The following is a 24871-nucleotide window of genomic DNA, read 5'->3' as shown; positions in this document are numbered from 1 at the left end:
CAAGAGAAAAATAAGTGTTAAAAAATAGGTAATAAAATAATGACACAACTTCCTGCTATACACTAAAAGTCACGGGGATAGAAGAGACGAAAAGGACTTGGTGCCTGGATGTGTAATGCAGACAAGGCTGTGACAGAAGTATAACAAGGACCAAGTGACTGCCAGAGAGAAGGGGCTGGTGAGAGAGGGAGAGCAGGAAGCCTGGAGAAGGGAACGGAGAGCGCGAATGTGGGAATGTGAGCCCGGAGATAGATGAGGGAGTAGAGGTGTACACTTGTGAGACATGTGTGCAGCTGAAGAGTGACACTGGGGTTCAGAGCAGAGTCCAGGAGTGTGTAGAAGGCTTCAGCCGCACCTGTGAAATGACAGCATCTTTGCTCGGCCATTGACTCGAAGAGCACGTAGACAGGAGTTCAGGGAGCATCTGGGAAAATGCCTTGATTTTCTAGATAACCAGAGAGGCTAACTGATCTGCTTTTGACGTTTCAACATGCAGTCACATTTTTATAGTGCAATCAATGTATGAATACTATTACACTTGTTGAATCATATTTTTGTCACAACTTAAAGCAAATTAAGGAGGATGTCAGAGTGAGAAAGAAATTTTCATCTATTATTTAAATTTGTATTAAAAATAAACTTTAAATATAATCTTTAATATACTGATCCAAAAAAATTTAACCTAAAACCAGATCTTTAACATTTAATGTGGGGTAAAAAAAGATGAAAACTTCCCCATGGAGGTTGTTAAGCATCTATTTAGAAGGAGTGCTGTACCTAGGTGGGGGAGGGGAGACGGGAACAAGGGTAGGCAGCTCTCTGTACAAGGGTGTACAGTCTCAAGGGACACACCAGAGATCCATGATCACCAGATCCACCTGCTGCCACAACCCTGAAGGCCTGCACATTCCTAAATGTATCAAATATGATTTTTACATACCAAGTTATATGGATGTCTATTTAGAAGCAATTGCCTCTGTCACACCACCCATGCCAGAGGTCACTGTGGATTCACATATACAATTCCACCAAGGTAAGTAAGCAGAGGTCAAAGTTTGACAAAACCAGAGGACTGCACAGAAATGGATCAATTCCCACACTCAGAAAAGGAAGTAGAGCGAAGATCATCTGTACAAGAATGTTCTAGTTTTCAGCAATTTTCAGAGTAGTGTGACACTTAATAAGGAGAGGAGCTACTGTCCCTTGAAAACTTCATATTACTTTGTTATAATATCATGCTTGTCAAAACACCTGATAAATACGTAAGCCAAAATGGATCTCTAATGAAATATGTAGCTTTATCTCAACATGATAGGATTGAGAGCATGCTTATTAAGCAGGCCAAAATTGAATGCATCTGCTAAAACCTAAGATAAAACTAGTCTCAAAGTGACCTTGACAAACTGAAACATCATCTATCAAATTAAATTAAAAAAGGCAAGTTAGTCTAATTTTAATTTGTTCTTGAGTACATTAAGAAAAGGAGAATAAAAGCTAGACAAAACAGAAAAGGATCTTGTAGTCATAGTAAAACATCAGCTCAGAGAGCCAAGAAGCGTAATTTTGTAAACCATTTTTAAAATCAACACATATCTGAGTGTGTGTCACTGAAGTCAAGCCGTCCTTTATTCTGTGGGTAATGGAATGGTATCTTCTTCCTTCCTGTCTCACTGGGTGGCTTGGGAGAATAAAACAGAAGTGCATGTGTATTGAAAAATTAAATATACAAGGCTCGCAATCTATTCTAAAAGAAGAACGTAAAATAAGGTCGAGGAAAGAGCAAGTTATATTTTTAAAGGGCACTGGCACAGTGAAGGGGTACAATATAAAGAAATAAGCTTAAAGCTGCAACATGAGATTTGTTTAAATTGGTCATGAAACTAATATGTTATATGTCAGTTATACCTCAATTTAAAAAAGTTGTTCAACTGTTTGTGTTCTGAAACCTGTTATTTTAAAAGAGATGGTGGAATCTGCGGTCCTGATGGAGTCATCATAGAATCCAAAAATCTAAGTTTAGAGCCCCTACTATATAGAAGTATAGGGACAAAATACCTGTTTTTATACCTGTTACCTTTAAATAAAGCATTCCAACTTTTTATCCCTTAGAACATATGATTAATTTGAAGCACTTTTGAAACAACTGAGGTTGCAATTAATATTTGTAAAAATAAAAGTACTTGTAACGTTCTCTATCTAACATGCTTCATGTTCTTCTAACAATTTAGTCAATGAAAGCTGTGGGGGATGGGTAAAGAGAGAGACTGATTTATCTTATTCAGTGGATTTGTTCCAATTATAACATTCTGGATTTTATTTGGGGATTAAAGCTGACAAGCAGTAGACTAAATTGTCACTTTCTGAAGTCATGAATTCCCAATTAGGAATCTTAAAAGGCGGCCCGCTGTTCCCCACCCTTTCGGGGACGGAGATGACTGTGATTTAGGGTGGTCACATCACTATGGGCACCTTCTCCCTCCTACACACTAGGCTCAGAGAGACACAGGATCTAGGACTTTGCTGGCAGGATTTAGCCTGCTGACTACTGGTTACCAATTATCGCTATAAAATGTCTGAAAGTTTACACGTAAAATTTACTCTGAGATGATAATAATTTATGTTGAAATAAAACACTGACATTTGGACTGGGACACACACCAAAAAGTAACAAATAAATAAAACAACCCACCAAATATTGTAACTTTTAGAGCAAAGTTGGCAAGCAGGCCATGAACTGGGGCAAGATGACAATTAATGGATTACTGAGTGCTTAGAACTATTTAAATGATTTTACACTTTAGGGTTTTAAATGTTATATTCCTATAGGACTTTTGCATTTTTAAATGTCACTGTATCTAAGAAGTAAATCTATTCAAAGTTGGGGTTTGGGAGTGACATCGACGACTGAGACAGGGAAGGAAACAGAAAAAAAGACCATTGTGTTGGGGGTCTCAGTGGGAAAGGCAAGCTCCTTGTATGACTAAATTAGAATGTTCTAACTTGAAATATATATAAATTTCACATTGATTACATTCTGACTACAGTTTATGAGTACTTCCTTTTTGCCTGACACAAACTCTAGGGATAATGCAATGATAAAATATAGTGCTTTTGAGAAAGATATAAGAGGAGAGACAGTATAAAGTGCACAAGAATACTATGATTCTGGCTAATAAAACCCTTATTAACTATGACTGAAAGTCATCTGCATATGTATCAAGTATGTTTTAAATATAAATTAATACAAAACATTCATCTGATTAAATATCGTAGACGGAACATACATTTACATGTCACCTTCCCACAAAACTTATAAGACAAATTCATGAGAACATGAAGAATGGGAGAGGAAACAAATAACACACATGAGATGGCCAAATTCTGGGAGCTAGAAATAAAGAGTAAGTGATTTCGCAGACTGAAGGGAAGCAGAGAGGAATGAGTGCAGCGGAGGAGCCACTAGAAAGCCAGCCACCCCGTGGCACAGGGCCTGGGAAGAAGACAGAGGTGTCTCAGAAGGGGGATGGAATGTGTGTGCAAGAGGCTGCCGGAAACCAGACCACTTAGTAAGAGGAGTTAGGTCCCTAACTCTGCCCCGTTCAATCAAGTAACTGTCTCCTCAGAAGGATATTCTGAGAAGAAAAAGCAGTTGAAAATATCAGAAATGAAAATGAACAAAATAAACAGATGATAAAGTTGAAGAAAGCATGGAGAAATTACAACAAAAAGACAGAGAGAAGGAACACAAAACAGAAGAGAAAGGATAAAGCCAGAGGACCAACCCAGGAGGTAAAATATACCTAATTAATAGGAATTCCAGAAAGAGAGAACAGAGGAAAGAGGTAAGGAAATTATTCCAGAAACAAACTTTCCAAACTGAAAGGTGTATTTACAGATGGCAAAGATCTTGCAGAGTAGCCAGCACAATGAGTGGAAAGACCAACATAAGGCCTATCATTTTGAGATGTCAGACCTAGAGGGAACATGAGAAGATCCTCAAACCTTCCAGAGGAGAAAGGCAGCACACAGGTAATGGCTGACAATCGGAACTCCAGCCCCTTCAACTGCGACCCTAGAAGCAACGGGACAAGCCAGGAGCCATGACACCAAAACAGTGAGAGAAAATATTTCAAATCTAGAATTCTATACCCAACTCTCAATTAAACGTGACTGTGGGACAGACGTTTTCAGTAGATAAGATCTCAACGTATTCACCTCCTATGCACCCTTTCTCAGGAAACTGCTAAAGGACGATGCACTCCACTACATTGAGGATGCAGACTAAGAAGGGCGAAGACAGGGGGTTAAGGAAAAGGCATTCGAAAGAGGGAAGAAGTAAATGACGATGATGATGAACGCCCCAGGATAACAGGTATGAAACAGACCTAAAGAATAAATATCCCGATTGGAAAGTCTGAATTAGAAAGATGTAGTCCAAGAAAATAGAAAGCAAATTAAAGTATGAATAATAATTCTAGAGAAATGAAAAGTTTTAGAAAGAAATGTAACCAGAGTACACTTCATAGGTATTACAGTCAGATGCTGAAAAACGGGAAAAAAAGGATCAATGAGTAACACGAATAGCAGTAAAAGCTTATTGTTCAGAAACAGGAAACTGGCAGAGGAATCGGGAATCTGGTCTGAGGAGAGGGTGGAGCAGGGATGTCTGTTTTAATCAGCTGTATGGAACATGTCGGTAACATGACTTTGTAACCGACAGACACGTGTTACTGATAAAAGTAGAAGTTAAACAACTCTTCCAAATTACGTCGTTTTCTGCCCGTTACCTGGGCCTGCAGACTTTAATCTAGAGGAGTCACCATGTGATAGGTAAGCACAGAACAGTCAGGCTAAAACAAGTAAAGGTGGAAGAAACGGAACTGAAAAGAAGTTAAGAAAAAGAGCAAGCTGGTACTCACCATCTCTCTGGCTATTTCCAGCGCTTCCTGCAGGCCATAGAGCCTGCCACAGACCAGGTAGATGCCATTGGCCCAGAGAATACAACCCTCGTGGACCCAAAATTCATTGCTGTCGAGAGGTAGTTCAGGGATTTGTAACTCCAGCTCGGGGCCACCTTCTGAAATGGTGGGCACGGAAGGCTTTGAGTCCAAAACAGTCTTTTCGCTGCTGCCCTCTGCGGTTGCTTTTTTACAAGGGAGGCCCCGGGTCAGGGACCGAGGGCCTCCGCCACAGTCTTCCGAGCGGTGTCGCCGCTTGAACCTGGGGTGGGCGGCCAGGCTCCTCTGCTCCTTCTGCTGCTGCTGCTCCTCCTCCTCCTCAGTGTCCGTCTTGGAACCGTTGGAAGCGCTTTTGTGCCGTACCTTGACTTTGCTCTGCATTTCTGTGGCCCTCTTAGGGGGTGGGTTCTTCGGGAGAGTGGCTGCATAATCTTGTGGATAAAAGGGTCCAAAGAGATCACCCATGTTCCGATAACTGGCCCACTTGCCACAGAGACAGCAAACCAGGTGCCCCATAACAGAAGACTCTGTCACCACTGGTCCCTGCAGCATAAAGGACGAAGCTGGGAGTGCCTTGCTTTCAGTGCTGCTGGGTGGAGGGGTCAGAGACCTCTGCCCCTTCCGACCCCTCACTAATTTGGTCTGTTCTTCTTCTTCAGCGTTGATGATTGTACAAACGGCTCCAAGTTCACACTTATTTACTACATGGATGTACGGGAAAAAAGACTTGTTCTTGGCGTCAGTTTTATCCAGTGGCTGGGTGGCATACTTCAGTTTGATCTCCGGTTCCTGGGGCTCCACGATGGGGACGGCTTGTTTGGTTTTCCGCTTCCTCGGCTGTGCCCCAGGCTTCCTCCTCTCCCTCCTCTGCCTCTGCTTTTTTGGCTTCGGCTCTCCATCTGCAGAACCTTCTGGTATCTGAGGGGGCGGAGGGGGCGGAGGCGGGGGCTGCTGCTGCTTCTTTTGCTTATTCACACTACCAATGGGTCTCCCCTTCTTCTTTCCTGAAGGGAAATACCCCTTCGGGGGGAATCCTTCCTGCTTGGGGGAAATCGTCACTGCATCGGTCTCCTTCTCCTCAGCCTTGGGGTTGGCCTCAGGGACCAGTGCGCCCGCTGGAGGTCCATTCTTTGAGTCGGGGAAGAGTAAAGGTGCTGCCCCACCCAGGGAACCATCTGGTCTCCCTTGGTTACCCCCAGGCTTCTGTGAGGTTGCAGACGTCATGGCACCAGGGGGTTCCTTTCCAGCAGAGACTGTATCTGGGTGTGCCTCGGTCTTCACTTTGTCGTCCCCACTGCCACGCCACTCCTCTGAAGACCTCGCAAGAGGCTTCTCTACGTTCAACTCCTGGTTTGTTGGACAGACTAGGTCGGATGACACCTCACCTTTTCTCTTCTCCATCTCGGCATCCTGAGCAGTAACACTCCCAACTTCGGGAGGGCCACTCTTCAACGACAGTATGTCATCCAGAGTAACCGTGTCGCCCCCAGCCTCTGCGCTGTTCGAGGACGCACTCCTCCTAATGTTTGGGGATGTGATCTTCTGAACTATAGCTTCCAATTTCAACCCCCGTCCTTTCCGTGGGGGCAGGATTTTGGTCTTAGCAGGACCTGTGAGCGTAACAGCAGGACAGTTTCTACTGTCTGGACCTGGAAGGTCCTTGGCGGATTCCCTCTTAGGGATGGACTTGAAGTCCTGACTGTGAGAAAGGTGGGCATAGGAATTGAATGCTTTCTCAGCGCCTTCTTTTGATGGGTGCAGGAGGCGTCCTTTATCTTCGGTGGTACTGTTCTTCATGTCTTGTGACTGTCTCTTACTGGGAATGGGAGAGATAAAAGAACGGACGCGCCTCCTCATGATTAAGGGGTTTTGAGAAGAGTGATCCTCTTGACCTGGAAGCCTCAGCATAACATTACTAGGTTTGGACGACTGTGTGGACTCAGCCAGCCCATGCCCATCAGTGTCATGGGGCGGTCCGTACCTCTTTTGATTGGACATCCCTGGAGGACCGCTGCTTTTGGCTGGAGAAGTCTGCCGAGAAAGATCCCAGCAAGATTCTTGTAACTTCTGGGAGCCGTGCTTCAACTCGATGCCTTTGTTAGACAGACCGTCACTGGCCATGAGGCAGCGCCCACCTTCCTGACCGCTGGGGTCGTGGTAAGTCCCCATCGGTGGGCCGTACATCATACCATCTTTGTCGTTTTTCAGAGGGCTCCGCACTCTATCGAGAAACTGCTGCTGCCTTGGGCTCTTCCGCGGCCCTTCCTGCCTGTGCTGGGCCGCCGCAATCACTCCCTGAGCAGAACTGCTGCTCCAGTCTTTATACTCTTCCTGCTGCTGTTGGTACATCTGCCTCTTATAATGGAGCTGAGAATTCAAACCTGCGTTGGGGTCCCCATAGGCATGGGCTCGAGTGTTCGTGTGATAAGCAGAGGCCAGGCTTTCCGAGTTGGGAGAAAAGGGAGCGTGTAAAGAACTCCTGTTGGCCCGCTCCGAAAAGCTCATGTGTGGGTTCATGTGATGAGGGTCTCCCCCTGGGCCCCTGCTCCTCCCAGGGGACATCTTCAATTTTTCTGAAAAGTCGTGATACTGAGAAGGGGACCGACCCCTCATGCCCTCCCGACCACCCACTCTGCCAGGGACCCGCCGCATTGGTGTGGGCCTGCTGTCTTGAGGGCCATAGTCTGAGATGGAATCGTGGGTGGCTGCTCCAGGGCTGGCATTGCCTCGGTAAGACTCATGCTTGATGCTACCAGGATGGCAGTGGTCTCCGGACTTCTTGTTGTTGAAACTAGCCTGGGATTTGGACTGCTCGAAGTCTTCCTCTTTTATCTGCCCGCTCTGGGATTTCAGCTTTGTTTCCATGGACACCAACCCACCTGGAAGAATGACCGACTGGCTTAAACTTGGATTGAGACGTTCGTTCCTCCCAAGTCTGGTGTCGGCACCTATGTGTCCCAGTGAGTGAGCCCCCGGGTCCCTGACAATCTGTCTTAGCGGAGAAATATCACAGATCACTGACCTTCTTTCAGACAGGGAACCCCCGGGCTCATGGGCTGATGACTGAGGCTCTATTTCAAACTTTCTGGGAATTGGATAGTCAGCCAAATTGATCTGTTTCATTTCAGGAGCTGTGCTGCCTGATTTCCTCTCCCAGGGACCCCAATGGGGGTTTTCTAATAGGGACCCGATGCTTTTGTTCAAAAGGCCCCTGCTAGCTAATTCATTGGTTTGACTAATTAAGACATTCGGCCGCGTGGCTCCTTCCAGGCCACCAGCCATGCCCTGGTGCTCCTGAGTACTCCTAGAGTACCTCCTGTCAGGGTGGTGGTGGTAACCCTGAAGCACTTCCTGCAGGAGGCTGGGGAACTTCTCGTTTCTGCCCTTCCGCTCCCCGTGGCCAGGGAAATCCCCCTTGTCCTGTCCGGTAGGATACTGAGGAAAGCCACCGATGCCTCTTGGCACAGCCGACCCGAAGCTGTCTTTGTAACTATAGCGCAGGCTTCCGGGAGATTTGCTAGGTTCCGTTCTGCCTATAAAGCCAGGGCCCACGGCGGGGTGCGCACTCTGGCCATTGCCCTCTCCGTTGTGGTTGGAGTTGTTATCTCCACTCTTGTTTCCTTTGCCCCCTCCTCCCGGAGGCTCTGGCTGTGGAAGTGATGCGTGACTGGTTTCCTTGGCCCCGCCAGTGCTGGGTGGCCTCTGAGTGGCTGTGGACTCATCCTCTTGGGAGCCTTTATCTTGTCCACCAGGCTTTTCTACCCGACTTGTCATGGCTTCCCGGGAGACAATCACCCCCACTGTCTTCTCGTTGACTTTTGGGTTGCCCTCGGATGACGACGGCGTGTCCTTAGCACCTGGTGAGGCAGCCTCTTCTCTGGCTGCAGGACTGGCACTGAGTCTGGGGGCTTCATTCTGAGCGCCCTGTGCCGGGGAGGAGCCGGCTTTCTCTGAGGCTCCACCCTTGTAGGTGGTGTCGGAGCTGGTGCTCTGGCCACTCAGCTGCCTCACTCTCTCGCCTTGATCCTCGGAACTGCTGGAGCAGCCTCCATCCGGGGACTCCGCCACAGGGGACTTCAGTTGTTCTTCAGGCTGCGAGGAGCCCTCGGAGTTTGTGCAGCTGTCTGCTTTCTTAGACGAGGAAGAGGGCCTCTTGGAGGTCTTCTTCTGAGGTGTCAGGGCATCAGAGAGGAGCATGTGCTGGACGGTATTAGGGAGATTGGCCACTTGGGTACTCAGGGCACTCAAACTACTCAGGCCAGGGTCCGTCAGCCGCTTTTCCGGCACTCCTTCTAGTCCAAAGCCCTTGAAGCCTGGAGCATGAGAATTCGGGCTGGGCATCATCGACGGGGTGGGGCTGAGCTGAGGCATTAACTGTAAGATTCTGTTTCTGGAGCCCATGGGCACACTGCCTTGCCCACACTGGAGATTCTCCCCGCTCTGCATAAGAGGAGATGGGGTAGAGCTACAGCTCGGAGACTGAACCACAGAGGCGGCTGGGGAAGGGTTGGAAATGGGGCTGAAGTTCTGGTGGAACTGCATGGGGGACCTCACAGGGACCTCGGGCTGGCTGTATTGGCCAACCTGGCTCTGCAGGGGCAACTTGGTGGCAGTGTTGGTATACTGCATCACGTGCTGAGGGGGATGCTGTGGCTGTGGCTGCGGCTGCGGCTGCTGCTGTGGCGGTGGCTGCTGGCCCTGCTGGGTCCCTTGTGGAATCTTTGCCTGTTCAAAATTTTTCATAGACTGGGGCTGATAGCTGTAATTTGATTGTGTTCCATAAGCCTGTGCATTTGAACCCACACTGTGCCCTTCATACTGGGATCCAGCATTCACACTGTAACTGCTGTCATAGCTCTGTCCAGACTGGCTGAAACGCTGTGGTGACGGGAAGGAGGAAGAGGAGGAGGAGGCAGCAGAAGACTGGTAGTGCTGGCCAAACTGACCCACTCGTAACTGATAACTAGTAGCAGAGGATGGCAGGGTTGAGGGCCGCTGCATTGGCTGCAGATGGGACGAGCCGGATGCTGGCTGGCCAGAGGCTTGTGGCAGAGGCTGATGGGACTGGTAAAGCTGTTGTCTCAGCTGCTGGACTTGCTGCTGCTGCTGCTGCTGGCTGGAAGCCTGCTGCTGGTACTGAGCACTCCCCGGAGAGAAAGGCCCCGTGTAATCCTGCTGATAATGAGACACACCACCAAGGGCAGAATGCTGTGCTTGAAACTGGCCCACATGACCCTCGCTCCCATACTGATTGCCAAAGCTGCTTCCCTGGGGGGGTCCGTAGCTCTGCACAGGCCCGGAGGGCCTCCGCTGAGGCGGCTGCGGGGTTCCTGTTGCCACGGGGTCTTTGTTGCCTGCCATGTAGTAGAAGTCTCCAGCCTCCTTCCTGAAACCCTGGTAGCCTTGATGACCAGAGGTCTCGCTAGCCATCGCCGCCGCTGCAGCTGCCGTCCCTCGTCTCCCACCACCACTGCTGCCGCCACTGCCACCGCTACTGCCACCTGCACCCCCAAAATTCTGGAACATCTGGGCCTGGCGAGGACTGAACTCCTCTATCCGGGACGAGCCGTGTACCTCCTGCGGGTAGCTCTGCTGGTTTCCGTGATAACTGCTTTGCTCCCGGAAGGACTGCATACTGTTTAGCAACACAGCGGCAGGCCAACAGCCCTCCTAAAAATGAGAGAAAACAAGAAAACCATGAGACACGCATCCCCTTGGCACAAATAAAGTCAGGTCTAGATGATGGAAGGGACACGATAATTCTGAGGCCCAGATGAAACTGACTGAGTTGAATTTTATCTCCTTTCATTTCTTATCCTACCCATTTCTGAAAATGCAAATACACAGAGAAACGGTCTAAAGAGTGAGGGAGGAGTCTGTGGCAATGCGAAAAGAGATACTCTAGGTAAAACCAAATTCAATAAAGTAAAACCCTCTGTATTAGATAAATGAGCCACCCCTCCCCCAATCCAATTGGGTGAAACATAGAGCTGTGTTATTACTGTCGATAAAAAAAACTACAATTTTAAAATAAGTCTTCCAGGTCTGGTGGGGGAGGGGTGGCTCATTTATGTAAATGTAAAACACTTACATTTAATTTTCACGTATTAGAATGGTCACTGAACTAAGAGTCTCAAACAATGCTGAGGCAGTCACTCCACTGGCTGCCCTGCTCCCAGATTTTGAGAAACGGACTGGCCTGAGAACAGAAGTCAGTCCCTTATATCCAAATACATGTTATTGCAAGTTAACTGTAACTACCAACTACCTGTGATGACTGGTGACCCCAGGACTCTTATCACTGCAGAGATTCCTTACTGCTGCAGTCAGCCAAAAACGGGCTAAGGTAAGTTAGGGCAAAGTTTTTCTTCAATGGCTTATGAAGCTAGTTTCTTAGTTCACTCTCAGAGGGAGTAAAAATGGTGTTACCAACAGGAAAGTCAGTGATCCCTTTAAAACAGGGGTCCACAAGCCCCGGGTTTGGGCTGGTACCAGTCTGTGGCCTGTTAGGAACCGGGCCGCACAGCAGGTGGTGAGCAACAGGCGGACAAGCAAAACATCATCCATATTTGCAGCTGCTCCCCAGAGCTAGCATCCCCGCCTCAGCTCCACCTCAGATCCTCAGGAAGTAGACTCTCATAGGAGCAGCGGTCCCTGGTGCCAAAAAGGTTGGGGACCACTGTTTAAAAGGTTAAGTTGGATTCCTCATCTCCAACTCAACAGTGCTTCCTCTTCTCATTCCAAGTGAAGCAGGTCTGGGAGGCCCGAAGCCTACCCCGTTACCTCTCTGACCTCATCCCCACCACTCCCTGCTCTAGTCCTGCTGCCTCCTAGCTCCTGGGGTGGCTGCTGGCATTTCTGCCCAGGAACTTTGTTCTTGCCTGCGATGCTCTTCCTCCACAGCCACATGGCTTGCCCCTTTTATTTACTTCCAGTCTCTGGGCAAATGTCACCTGACTGGTAAGGCCTCCCCTGGCCATCTTATTAAAAACACCTAACTTTTTACATCCTCATCTGGGGCTTTCCCAATCTCCGTCCCCCACCATCCTTCCTCCCCAGCACTTATTCCAAGAAGACACCTACGTGCTACTTGTGTATTATCTGTCTCACCCCACTAACATGTAAACTTCCTAAAGGGCAGAGACTTTGAGCCTTGCTGTAGTCCTGTCACTGAAACAGTAAGGAGCACGCGGCAGGCATTCTACGAACCAGTTAATGGTATGAGAACTAGGCCGCAGAGAACTAGGCTAGAACTTTATAGTACACTCAGAGGTGGTGGTGTGGCGGTGAGACGAGAGACTGCAGGAGGAGAAAACAGAGCACGGCTGATCTAAAAGCAGAGCTGGAGGAGGCTGAAGACCCTGCCTGTCAAATTCCTCAGGTCCAGTTCCCAGACGAAAAAAACCACCTTGAGTCCAGACGAGAACCACGAGGGGACTCAGAAAGTAAACACGGATCACAGCTGAAGCTGGTTAGCAACTCCAAACTCTGGGAGCCTGACCCACTTCTTCCTGGAGTATCCTAAGTCTGAGATAGCTACACAAAGGTCTACAACTTTGACATTAAGTCTGATTACCTAATCACATAACCCGAGGTAATCTTGAAACATACCACCTCAGAATCTAAAGGAAACTGCTTCCCATCCTCTTCAAAATGCCTCTGCAAGACTGCTATTTTCTGTGTTCCCATGGATCTGCTGCGCAACAGGTAACAGCTCCTGGAGTGCCGACCATTTAACGCTCACCGCACAGATGAGGAAGTGAAGCAGACTTCACACGGCCCCAAGGAGCAGCCCGCCCCCTCAGGCCCCGTTCGCACACTACATGACCTCGAGGGTCTATGACGTGGTCAGTGACAGCTGCCACTTGTCCTGTCAGAGGCTGGCCCTGAAAGTGGGTGGCCATCAACGATACTTTTAAGTATGTCCCTCCCCTGCCTCCCTCTCACAAGGCCTCCCCCATCACTTCTGGGGCTGTCAACAACGACTCCATCCACAGAGGTACTCTCCCCCTGTCTGTGGTGTGCCTCTGCCCTCGCCCTCGGAGCCCGTGGCCTCTACGTGATAAAAAGCTGATGGGCTAAATCGAACAAAAAGGCCAAATCTGGCAGTTTAATGAAAAGCTTCCTAGAGGGAGAATTGCTCCGTAAATAAATACATGTTGTTTAATTAATCCTTCCATAAATAAAACCACGCTTCTGAAAAATCCAAGTGTACAGTGTTGCCACTTGCTCCAAATTGTCTCTAAACAGGAGCTCCCAGGAGCCAAGGACCACTGACCTCACATCAGCATGACCCGCCTCGGGCTGCCTGGATCCTGAGCAAACTGGACCTCCAGAGAGGAACCCGAATTGGGTATAATTCCTTCCCAGGGCTGTTCCCAGCCCTTCTCCGGAGGTGCCCTGTCCTGTATGATGCCCTTCTCCCTGCTGTAGCTATAGTTCTGGTTTATGGACTAGATGGGAAAAAAAAATCACAGCCAAATACACCCTGCAGGGCACCAAGTCAAAGTAAACATTCTTAGTCTACAAGAAGTATCCGAGCACCAGAAAGTGCGTGCAAGTCCATCTATTTTAGGAGTCCCCAAGTACAGCAATTAGGAAAACTACACCAGCAACTGAAAACCCAGAGTAACTGCAATTTTAGCATTAGCATATAAAATAAATTTACTAAAATATCAATCCAATACTATTCTATCATTTAAAAAAGCAGAGTATCAGTGTAGTCAATTTTAAAGCATCATAATAACAACAAATGCCTGAATTTCCTTGTTTGAATGAACACAGATGTAGTAAAGAAAATTTGACACTCCAAAGGAAGTAAGTCACCCATCAGGAATTTGTATGCATACTCTGAAAAAGAGGTTTACCAACACACCTCCTCCCGCAACTCTCCCTTGCCCTTACTTTCCCTTTCCTGGTTTTCTTGCATTTTCCTGACTTTCTGAATGGTTTCCGAAAGCCCGAGGAGATGCACTAGTGAGGGAGGTCCAGAACTTAGCGCTTATGTTCGATGGCCCAGTCCACATGCTGGCCTCACTGCAACCACCGCTTCCTGCCTGCGGCCGCGCTCTCCATCCTACCCTCGGCCAACAACTGTCGTCTTACAGAAAACCAGCATTAGCTTTCTTTGTCCTTCTTCCTTCACATGTCCAACGTCATCAACTCCCCATTCCATTCTCTTCTCCACAAAGTTCTCCAAACTGTCAAGACAGTGTCCTTGAGAGGTGTTTTCAAGTACCTGCTTCCTCTTTCATGTCAGGTTTAACCACTGGTTTTGTTTTTTCTTTTTTGCCTTGAAAAAACGCTTCAATTCTCAAGACATTAACAACATATATGCTTTCGGTTATGGCCCTGTCGGGTGGGTTATTCTGTTTGCCCTCCAGGCTCGCCCATCTCTGTCCTACCCTATGCCCTGGGAGGGGGCACCGCAGTGGCGGTCAAGAGGTCCCATTGCCCCTCTGGCTTCCGGCCAGCTTGGCTGGAAATGAGGCAGGAGAGTGAGAGGGAAGAATTCACTCTCTCAGCTCACACCCCACAGCCACTGAGACTGGCTGAATGGCTGACCTCCAGTGGGGCAACCTAAACAGCCACCTTCTCCGGGCTCCAAAAACTGCTTCCTCCTCTTGCGTTTCAGGCCTAGGCATAGTCACAACTCCTGCTATTGTCAGGCCACGAGACTCCATTACTCCATCAGTGTCTCCAAACCCTGCTCACTCTTTGTCCCAGCTCTGCACTGGTCAATTCAGCACCATCGTGATCATTCTCTCTCTAAGTTCTCTGCATATCAGAAGCTGGGAGCTACCTTTCCAGAACCTCTCTCTAGCATGGATCTGGGTTAAGGCTGGCAAAGGGAAGCACAAGATTTTGAAGGCAGAGAAAAGGGGAGGCTGATACTCCCGGAGCAGCTGTGGCACACACCGGTTCACACGCTTCCCCGTGAGCTCAGGAGCCACTCACTGCGGCGCTTCTGTCTGAGACCATCAGGAGCAGCCTCCTGACCTGCCAGTGGCTGAGTAAACCCCTAAGTCCTCTTTGACCATTCTTCATACCTGCGATGGAAAGCTCCCCTTTTCCTGATTGAACCCTGAAGGATACAATTAAACACCCCTCAAATCACCCAGTATGAGTGTGCCATCTGTTTCCTACCAGGACCCTAATATAGTTCTCCTCTCATTCTTAGGATTTCAGTGTAGGATATTATCACTTGGGGAGTGAGAGATTCTATTTCATGCAATATGGCACGACAGAGGGATTAGAAATTCTCTCTCAACGAAACACCTAGAAATGTCAGACAAAATGCACAGCTAAACTGCAAGAAAGTAAGAAATGTCCAGCGTTCAAAACTGGAAGGGATACCAAAAACCAGCAGCAAGCAGGGACAGGGCGGGGTGGGGTCTGCAGGATTTATTAACCACGTGGCGATGTTTTAATGACTGTGCAGGGACAGAAGACAAGGCCTCCAGCCCTCTTTAGGTGGCAATCGGGAGACAGAATAGTCACTTCTGCACATATGGACTCTGAGCAATGTCACTTGTGGCTGGAATCATTTCTACAAAGATGACAAAATATATTTATTCTTAAGCAGTCACCAACTCATGTTCAATTACAAAAATGTTGTTCTTTCCTCGACTGACTCAACTTATCACCCTCAAGAAAAACCATAATCCTCTCGAGACCCTAAGCAAGGAGGTTTAGGAGAACCCCAAACTCTTCCCTGAACACTTTGCATTTAAGATGTTATCTAATTCTGCTGCTTCTCCATTTCCTGTATTTGCTCTTTACCTGCCCTGTCACTGCCATTTTCATCTTTCTCGGACTAGAACAGCTTCTCCAAAAGCTTTCCCACCACTAATCATCTGGAAAAGCTTTTCTTCACCTGCCATTTTGACAGCTTGCCCTCCCCCCCATGCCTTGAAGCCCTCTGGCATCTTTCCAACATAATTTTTGCTCATCTCCATCCTCTCAAACAAACCTGTCTCCTTTGTGACATCACCCCATTCTCACCTTGAGCCTTTCTCTGAAGCATCCCTAGCTCTGTAAATTCCTTCCTACTATGTCAGGTCATATGGCTCTTAGAATCTTAAGAGCTCCTGAAATGTGATCATCTCCACAAAATCTTCCCTAAAGCAGAGACTTTGCTGGCTTTCCTCCCCTTTGTAAGAACAAAATTAGTGAAATGCATTTGCCTTTAATCAGTACCTAAGGTATGTGCTACTGATGTAATAACAACCACCATTTATTCTATGTGTCAGGCCCTGTGTGGTTCCACATATATTTCGACTTATGGATGAGGAGGGAAAATAGCAGAATTGTATAATTTGCCAAAAGTTACTCTTCTAGGATAAATTAGAGCTGATATTCTATAACTCAAATTATTTTGGTTCTAAAGCCCATGTTCTTTTCTTTCATTGCACTGCAAATTGAACAAGGAGCACCCAAATCCAGGTTTTTAAAAACCCTGACAAACACCTGCGTCAGATCTGGAATGACTGCAGCTATCACCTATTTACTACATGTCTAACACAAGCCATACACTGTCCCAGGCGCTTTACATAAATAATGTATTTAATCTTCACATACCCTAAGAAGTATTAGTGCTCTTTCTTGTAAAGTGAGGCTCAGAAATGCTAAACAAGCAAAACAGTCATAGTAAACAGCGAGGTGGGATATGGAAAGCCCATGTGAGAACCCAGCCTGTACTTCTGGCAGAAGCCTTCCTTGAACTAGCAGCAAGATTCTCACAAAACTAGGAAAGCATTTTAAAAAGGCATCTTGAAATCTGCTGAAGTGTACTGACTGCTTGAACCTGGATATACCTATGTTCTCTGCTTTAGGTGTGCAAACATGGGCTCTTCCTAAGTAGACCAGGCACAAAGATTTGCCCAGCGACTTGATGTGGTATTTCAAATTCTATGTCCTATTTGCAGACGGGCAGAGCCTAGATCTTTCTCAGTGACTGGTAGGTGTTTCAGTACAACTAGGTCTTTAGAATAAGTTGATACGTTGATGGTGCAGATTTGCCCCCTGGCTTGGGAGCCCAGAGAGCAGCTTAAGGAAGGAATCAGCTTGGTCAGAATTTGCAAGTCAGTTGTCTAGAGGAAAAGAAACCCACCAGAATGCTACAGATCTAAAAACTTTGCTCTCTGAGGGTCAAAACTTAGTCATGCAAGCTAGAAAAAACATCTACCGTCACTCATGATCACATACATGTTGACCAAAAAGAAAAAAAAGAAAAAAAAAGAGGGGCACAAATTTATGGCTATTAAATTTTCCCCTCAAAATTATGAGATGCTATCCCATGTGATGAGGTTAGGGTGAAGCTGGTACAAACAATAACAAAAGCAGCATAAATTATAACAGCTCTTTGAAAAAGCAATTTGGTAATACAGTAGTGCATCAATTAACGATGGAGATACATTCTGAAAAATGCATCCTTAGGTGATTTGTTGTTGTGGGAACATCCCAGTGTGCACTTACACCAACCTGGATGGTACAGCCTATTGCACACCTAGGGTATACGGGTTTAGCCTTTGCTCCTAGGCTGCAAACCTGTTTGGCACGTTACTGTATGAAATGCTGTGTATCTAAAGACATCTAAATACAGAAAAGATACAGGAAAAGTGCGATATAAAAGACAAAAATGGTTCACGTTTATTGGGCTGTGATGCCCTCTGAATATGCAGCACTAGGGGGTGAAACGGGTCCGTGTCTGACTGATTGGGAGGTCATCCGTGCACTCGAAATTGGGGCTGTGACGAGAGGGAATCTACTGCCAAGCCCCGGATATTGCTCCCATCAGAGAAAAGAAAAGAAAATTCCTCCTGAAGCACACAGCCTTCCATTTCTTACAGGAAATTCAGCTCCATTATATCTGATGGGATTACCGTTGTACATGTGGTTCGCTGTTGACTAAAACATCATTATGCAGCACATGACTGTAAAAATATTAGTATGTTTTGACCTAGTAATTCTATTTACTAGATTTTTATCCTAGGCAAATCTCAAAATAAACAACCAAACAAAAATCAAAGAACCAACATATTCATTCCAATGACACCTAGAAGAAAAGGCTGGCAAGAACCTGATTCTTTGTCATTTGAATATGATTAAACAAATTATGGTATGTCTGTTCAACAAAATAGTACACACATACTCATTAAAAATAACTATGAAGATTCTAGCACCGTGGGAAATGCATAGTATGTATAGTCAGCTAATGGAAAGTAGCATATAACTTCATAGCTGTGCTACAGTTAAAATTGTCCAGAAATTAAGCATTCATTTAGTCCAGGTCAAACAAAATAGTATGGAAAAATTAAAACCTTTTAACTTTTCAGGGTGGTAGATTGTGGATATATTTTCTTCCTTTTCATTTCTACTTGCATTAATGCTTGTGTAGAAAATAACCACTTTAAAATTTCATTAACTTCCTTTAAAAAAAATACTATCTCTTATCTTCATTCTACCTGCTCCTACTGACTGCAAAGCACTTCCCTGCCCAAGGGGAAGAAAGGAAGGCACGGGACAACCCAGAGGTAGGTGGGAGCGAGAGGCACTTGCCAGGCAGAATCTCTGCTCCAGGAAACCTGGCGCCAACACCACACACGCGCCAAGGTGCCCAAGCGAGTGTGCACACAAAAAACACTTCCTCTGAGCTATTTTTCAGAATCAGGTCTAAAAACAGCTGCATTCCACCCAACAGTGGGCAGGCCTATTTTTAGACATAATCTCCAACAGCCACGAGGCTGGAGCACCCTATTAACCGCATACTTCTGAAACTGCAGAGAACTGCCACTGATCTGCTCCTAGCCAGGCTTAAGGAGACTAGGCGCCTCCCCACTCACTTGCTATCTGTCTAACAGTCACAGGGGCATCCCAAGATCAATTTAGATCACCACAGACACCTGTGGCAGGATGGCCAACGGTTCCTGGAAAAGGGGCAGTAGAAAGATGGGGGCCAGGGGGCTATCTCTGGGGCTAGCTGGGGCTCCCTGCAGGGTTTCACTAACTGTTGAGCCTGATCTTTTAAGATGTTATTGAATTTTTTTCTCTTTAAAGGTTTCATGAGTACATAATTTCTAAACTTTCACAGACAAAATCACAGAAAGCAATTAGTGTTGCCACTTACAGGCTGAAAGTGTTTCATTTCATAATAGCAACGAAATTAAAAAGATACCAGAGGACTAATCCAGAGTAGAACTGGGCAAAAGCTATATGATGAAAATTAGAAACTTTACCAAAGGACTCAAAAGAAGAGCTCAAAACAAAAACAAGCCAGAAGAACATATAACATATCTAGATGAAAAGACCCAGCATCATAAAGAGGTCAAATCTCCACAGATCAATTTATAGAACAGTTCCAGTTGAAACCTCAACAGGGTATTAAAAAAGTAATTCTGAAATAATTTCAAATGTACGGAGAGAAGTACAAGAATAGCACAGTGCTTACGTACCCCCCTCCAACGTGATTCCCCAACTGGTGTTTTGCATCCTTTGCCCATACTTATACTTATATGCACTCATTACCCATATATACCACACGCATACACACGCACACACATGCACACACCTATGAGCTTTTCCCTGACCTCCAGAAAGCAGGCCAAAGACCTGAAGCTCCGTCACCCCAATGGCTCCAGTGTATATTTCCAAAACCAAGGACACTCCTCTACAATGAGCATACAACTCTGCAGATCAGGAAGTCACCAGTCACACTACATCACCGATCTAACCACAGACTCCATCCAAATATGGTAAACTGTCCCAACAATGTTTCTTTCTCCTTTCTGGTCCAGAAACCCAACCAGGAAAACAAACTGTCATATGTCGCTAGTGTCTTGTCAATCTGGAATAGACTTCAGTGTCATCCTGACTTCCATGCCCCTGACGGCACAGCCCTTTTATTCTGCAAGATGGCCCTCAACCTGTAGGTCGCGACTCGGCCCCGCTTTCTTGGCAGCAACACCAGAGATGTGGTGCTTGCTGTGCTCCTTCTAGTGTGCCAGGTCAGGAGGGACAGATGACGAGCCATCCCTCCTCTGGTGATGTTAAGTACATCCACCTGGTCAAGCCCATCTTCTGCCAGGTTTCTCCACTGTAGTTGCCACTCTACTAACTGGCATCTTGTGGGAAAAATCCTGAGATTATGCCAGTATCTCGTTCTTTGTCTAACATTCACCTATTGATGACACCCACGTGAATCAAGCATGGCTGCCAAATGGTGACTCTCTATCCATCATTAGCAGGTAGAGCCTGCCCCCCTCATTCGTTTATTCATTCATTTATTTGATGCTCAAACTGTCCCAGATTTGGCCAGTGGAAACCTCTTCGAACTGGCTCTTGTGTCCTCTGACACGTCCCACTCTTTCAGCATTCCCTTACTTCCTAGCACAAGATGTTTCAGGCTCATATTGTGTACTTTCCCACCCAAACCCTGGAACCAGCTATTTCTCCAAGGACACCCGATTTCTTTTAGGGGTCGATAATATTTGGAAACAAAGTTCTGGGTGCTAGGATTGTTCACTGCTACTGGGATGTCGTTTATAGCCAGAAAATCACGAACGTGTATGAACACTCATACCTGTTATGGCTTCTGTATCTATAGTGTATATATGTTAAAGGATTGCATTCACCGTGATGCCTCTGATTAGAACTCAACTACCTTTCCATCATTCCATGTCTGTAATTCCCTATGCAGACAGGAAGAAACCTGGCATCCCTTATCTTCAATCTGCACTTACAAACTTGCTGAACCATTTTACTTACTCTGCTCGATGTAACAATCTCCCAAATTCTGCCGCCTCATTCACACCCCTTCACATCTGCACCCTTTACCCCTTCAGCCATGAGACCCACCACTGCCTCTGCAGAGCACCCTCCCATTATGTTTTCGTAAATAAATTCTGACGGTCATCTGAAGAAAATGTGCAAAGCTAGTTAAGAAAACATAAAAAAAAAAAAAAAATCAGGAAATATTTACTCTACTATGTATCATAACTTTTTCTAAATTATAATAAAATAAAGGATGTTGGGATAACATGCTACCTTTCTGGGAGAAAAATAATTGTGTTAGGCCTCATCTCACGATATCTATAAAAATAAACTCCAGGTGAATTAAAAAACTAACCATACACACACACACACAAAAAGGCATGGTAGTTTTAGAAGAAAACACTAATAATACTAGGGAACCAAGCTGACATTCAGTTTTGAGTTTCTAAATGCCATTCCTCACTAAATGAAACCCAAGCTTCCTGGAAAAATGGTTAATTTTCCAAAGGGTAGGCAACTGTACAAGTGGAAGCCTATAATACTTTACTGTGCCAGAAAGCCAGGACGTGCTCTCAGCCTAATGGGGCCATGTCAAACCTGCCTGGGGGGTTATTTGAGATTTAATAGGACCAAACTTTTTCTTCTTTTTCTACCTTAGATTAGTTAACAATGGAATTTTTCCAAATTAGCTTTCTAGCTCTGTGTGTATAAACAGATAAATTTTAGAAATATATAGTAGTCCCCACTTCTCCACAGGGGATGGATTCCAAGACCCACCGTGGATGCCCAAAACCACAGATAGTACCAAACCCTATATATACTATGTTTTCTCCTATACATGCTACCCATGATAGTTTAATTTATAAATTAGGCACAGTAAAAGATTAACAACAACTAATAATAAGAACAATTATAACAATATACTGTGATAAGCTATGTGAACGTGGTCTCTCTCAAAATATCTTATTGTACTGTACTTACCTTTTCACTTAAAGGAAGCACTTTAAAGCACCTCTTCAGCATTTCTGAATTGCCAGCATCACTACTCTGGTGCTTTGCAATCATTATTAAGTAAAATAGGGTGACTTGAACATAGGGACTGTGCTACTGTGACAGCTGATCTGATAACCAAGTGATTCCTACTAAGTGACCCAAAGGCAAGCAGTGTATACATAGTGTGGAGACACTGGACAAAGGGACGATTCGCATCCCAGGTGAGACAGTTCAGGATGGCGTAAGAGATCATCACACTACTCAGAATGGCAAACAATTTAAAACCTAGCAATTGTTTATTTCTGGAATTTTCCATTTAATATTTTTGGACTGGTTGACCACAGGTAACAAACCAAAAAAAGGAAAACCTCAGATAAGGGAGGGATGACTACGTGAAAAGCTCAGTTTGGGAGCATGGGTCTGAGTGGCAGGAGGGAGGTAGTCAGGAGGCTCCAACTGTGACATCTGTTAAATCTGGGGGACGCAGGTGCTTAGTCTCTGTGCTTTTCTGTAGGTCTGACGTATTTTGCAAATAAACAAAATTCTGGTTCTCCATTTAACCAGTCTGAAAAAATATCACAGAGTTTAGAGCATAGAATTCAAGATCCTTCAGCTCCCGACGCCTTCGCCCCCCCTCTCATCACCTCGTCTCACACCTCCTACTCCAGAGAAACAGAATTTCTCTCCATGGCCCAAATATGCTTCAGACCTCCAGGTCTTTGCCCAAGCTGGCATCTATGTCTCGAATGCCAGCACCCTGCCCACTTGCACCACTGATTAGCCAGACTCTTTGGTGACGACCTGCTCCAAGTATCTTTTTTGGGAGACCCCTTCCAGTGAGCCAATCCCTCCTGCTTCTGTCCCCACAGCTCCTGGCAGCACGGAGCAGCGGGAAGGGCATGCAGGGACTCTGAACCCTGAGACAATCAGATTCTGAACTGGGTTTTGCAGTTTACTGCTAGTGAGATCTTGAACAAATTACTCACTTCTTCAAGTCTCAGTTTTCTCAACTGTAGAACAAAAATGTCCCCGGAGCTAGCCCTTCACAGGGCGAATGGTACATTGCACTCTTCTGCCAAGACTCCTCCTGATCTAGGAGCAAGCTCCATCTGATAAATTACAAATAATGAGTAAGTCCAGAAAATGGCTAGAAAGAATATATACCAAAACGTTAACTAGGGGAGGACTATAGTCGTGTGTTACTTACATTAATTTTTTTTAAAGAAAAATTAAATAAGGTTATAAAAAGCCCCCAGCAGAAGAGTTTGACAAACAACAGCGAACAATCGCTGACGACTGAAGTTATGTGGGTGTGTGTGGGGCGTGGGGGGCAGGAGAGGGCCGGAGTGAGAGGGTTCAGGCTAAATACCTAAAAAGCAAAACGAAGGAATAAAGAAGATCTCTACCCTCAAGAAGTGTGTGTCTAGCACGGAAATATTTGTATTCATGTGAACAAATACTACATTCCTAGAACTGCTTCTAGGTTCTGGGGATATAGCTACGAACAAGGCTCACAAAGTCCTGACACTCCACGAAAATAGCATTCACACAGACAACAATTAAATAAATATATACCAGGAACTAAGAAATGTCTGGTGAGAAATAAGGGGGCTAAGGGGACAGAGAGAGGGGCATAAGGGAAGGGTGGGATTTAAGCAGGATAGTCAAGGCCAGCCTCCTTGAGGAGGCGACGTGTGACAGACTCCAATGGGATGAGCACAGACCATGCAAAGACCAATGCAAAGGACGGGCAGGAACGAGCTTGGTGAGAGGAAAAACAAAGTGGCTGACATGGCAAAGCCAGGTGCAGGGAGAGCAGAGGGGGACGCAGTCAGAGAAAGGGGCCCTGAGCACACAGGCCCCACTATCACGGGACCCACAGGCCAGCAGCACTGCCTCTGGGTGCTTGCAGGACACGCAGGGTCTGCATGTTGACAAGCTTACCAGCGAGTCGCATGCACAACACAGTATGAGAAGTACCAAGATGAAGGGCCTGGTCAGTCATGTGAGAATGTGAATTTTATTAGGCTTTGGAGGGTTTTGAGCTAGAGAGTGACACACTTTGGGTTTAATTCTCAAATGGCCACTCTGGCTGTTTTGTGGAAAACAGACTTTGGGAGGGGTAAAGGCAGAAGCAGGGAGTTAGTTAAGAGGCTATTTTGGTTCTCTAGGTAAGGGATATTGGCTGCATAGATGAGTGTGGTGTTGATGGAGGTGGTGAAATGCAGTCAAATAAAGGGCATATCTTGAAGTTAGAGCCAACAGAAATTACTAATGGATCAGAAGTGGATGTGAGGGACACAATGATGACGACAAATAGCGGCAGCCAACACTAGTTGAGCATCAGCCACATGCCAGCCACTGCTCTGTCCTTTCCAGGTAAAAACTCGTTTAGTCTTTACAATGGTCTCATGGAGACGGTAGAGTGGGCAACCCCACGCACTTCGTTAAAGGAAGACAATGAGGTAGAGAGAGGTTCAGTGACTGCCCAAGGCCTCAAAGCTCAGGTAGCATCAGGTCTGAGCACAGGCCACGGGCTTGGGAGCTTGTGCTCCAGCACTGTGCCTTACAGAGCAACTGTGAACACGGCACCACTTACGGAGAGGGATGACGCGGGGAGCAGGAGAGGCTGAAGGGATCAGGAGTGCTTTGCTGGACACGTTAACTCTGAGACCCCTAGTGGACGTCCAAGTGGGGATGTCAGGCAGACGGCTGGCATGTCTGGATCTCAGGGGAAAGGTGGGGATGGAGGTACAAATGGGAAGGTCATCAGCACAGAGAGAGTATTTAAAGCCAAAGAAGGGGATGAGATCACTCAGAGCAGGTTTTCAAATGGAAGGTTGCGAAATCAATTTAGTGGGTCATGAACAGCACTTCAAAAAAATGAAATAGAACAGAATGGAAAATAACAGAGTCCATGGCTCAGAGTAAGATGAAGTATAAGAACTGTTTTGTGAAACTCTTGTTTCAGTTGTGTCTGCGTGCATACGTGAGTGCTGTATGTGTACCAGGCTGGCATTTGGTTTGGTCGAAAAGAGGTTTTAAAGCCAATGATCTTGGAATTACGTGTAGGATTGATCCCTAAATCACTCCAACATTTAGAGGCTGGGAAGGAGGACAAGCCAGAAAAGGAGAGTGAAGGAAAGAGT

The 24871-nt window shown here is 46.2% G+C and overlaps 1 protein-coding gene across 3 annotated transcripts in view; it reads right to left on the bottom strand.

The window, feature by feature from the left end:
• The window catches only part of TCF20 (transcription factor 20), an 87439-nt gene that overhangs the window by 37395 nt on the left and 25173 nt on the right, over positions 1–24871 (bottom strand). For all 3 annotated transcript variants that reach the window (XM_006917356.3, XM_006917358.3, XM_015593561.2), the window contains exon 2: positions 4920–10628. In XM_006917356.3, the coding sequence (XP_006917418.1) occupies positions 4920–10592 (5673 nt within the window). In that variant the 5' untranslated portion in view covers positions 10593–10628. The remainder of the gene's footprint in view (positions 1–4919; positions 10629–24871) is intronic.

Source organism: Pteropus alecto, unplaced genomic scaffold, assembly GCF_000325575.1.
Source record: "Pteropus alecto unplaced genomic scaffold, ASM32557v1 scaffold157, whole genome shotgun sequence".
Taxonomy (NCBI): Eukaryota; Metazoa; Chordata; class Mammalia; order Chiroptera; family Pteropodidae; genus Pteropus; species Pteropus alecto.
This window is presented reverse-complemented; position numbering and strand designations above follow the sequence as displayed.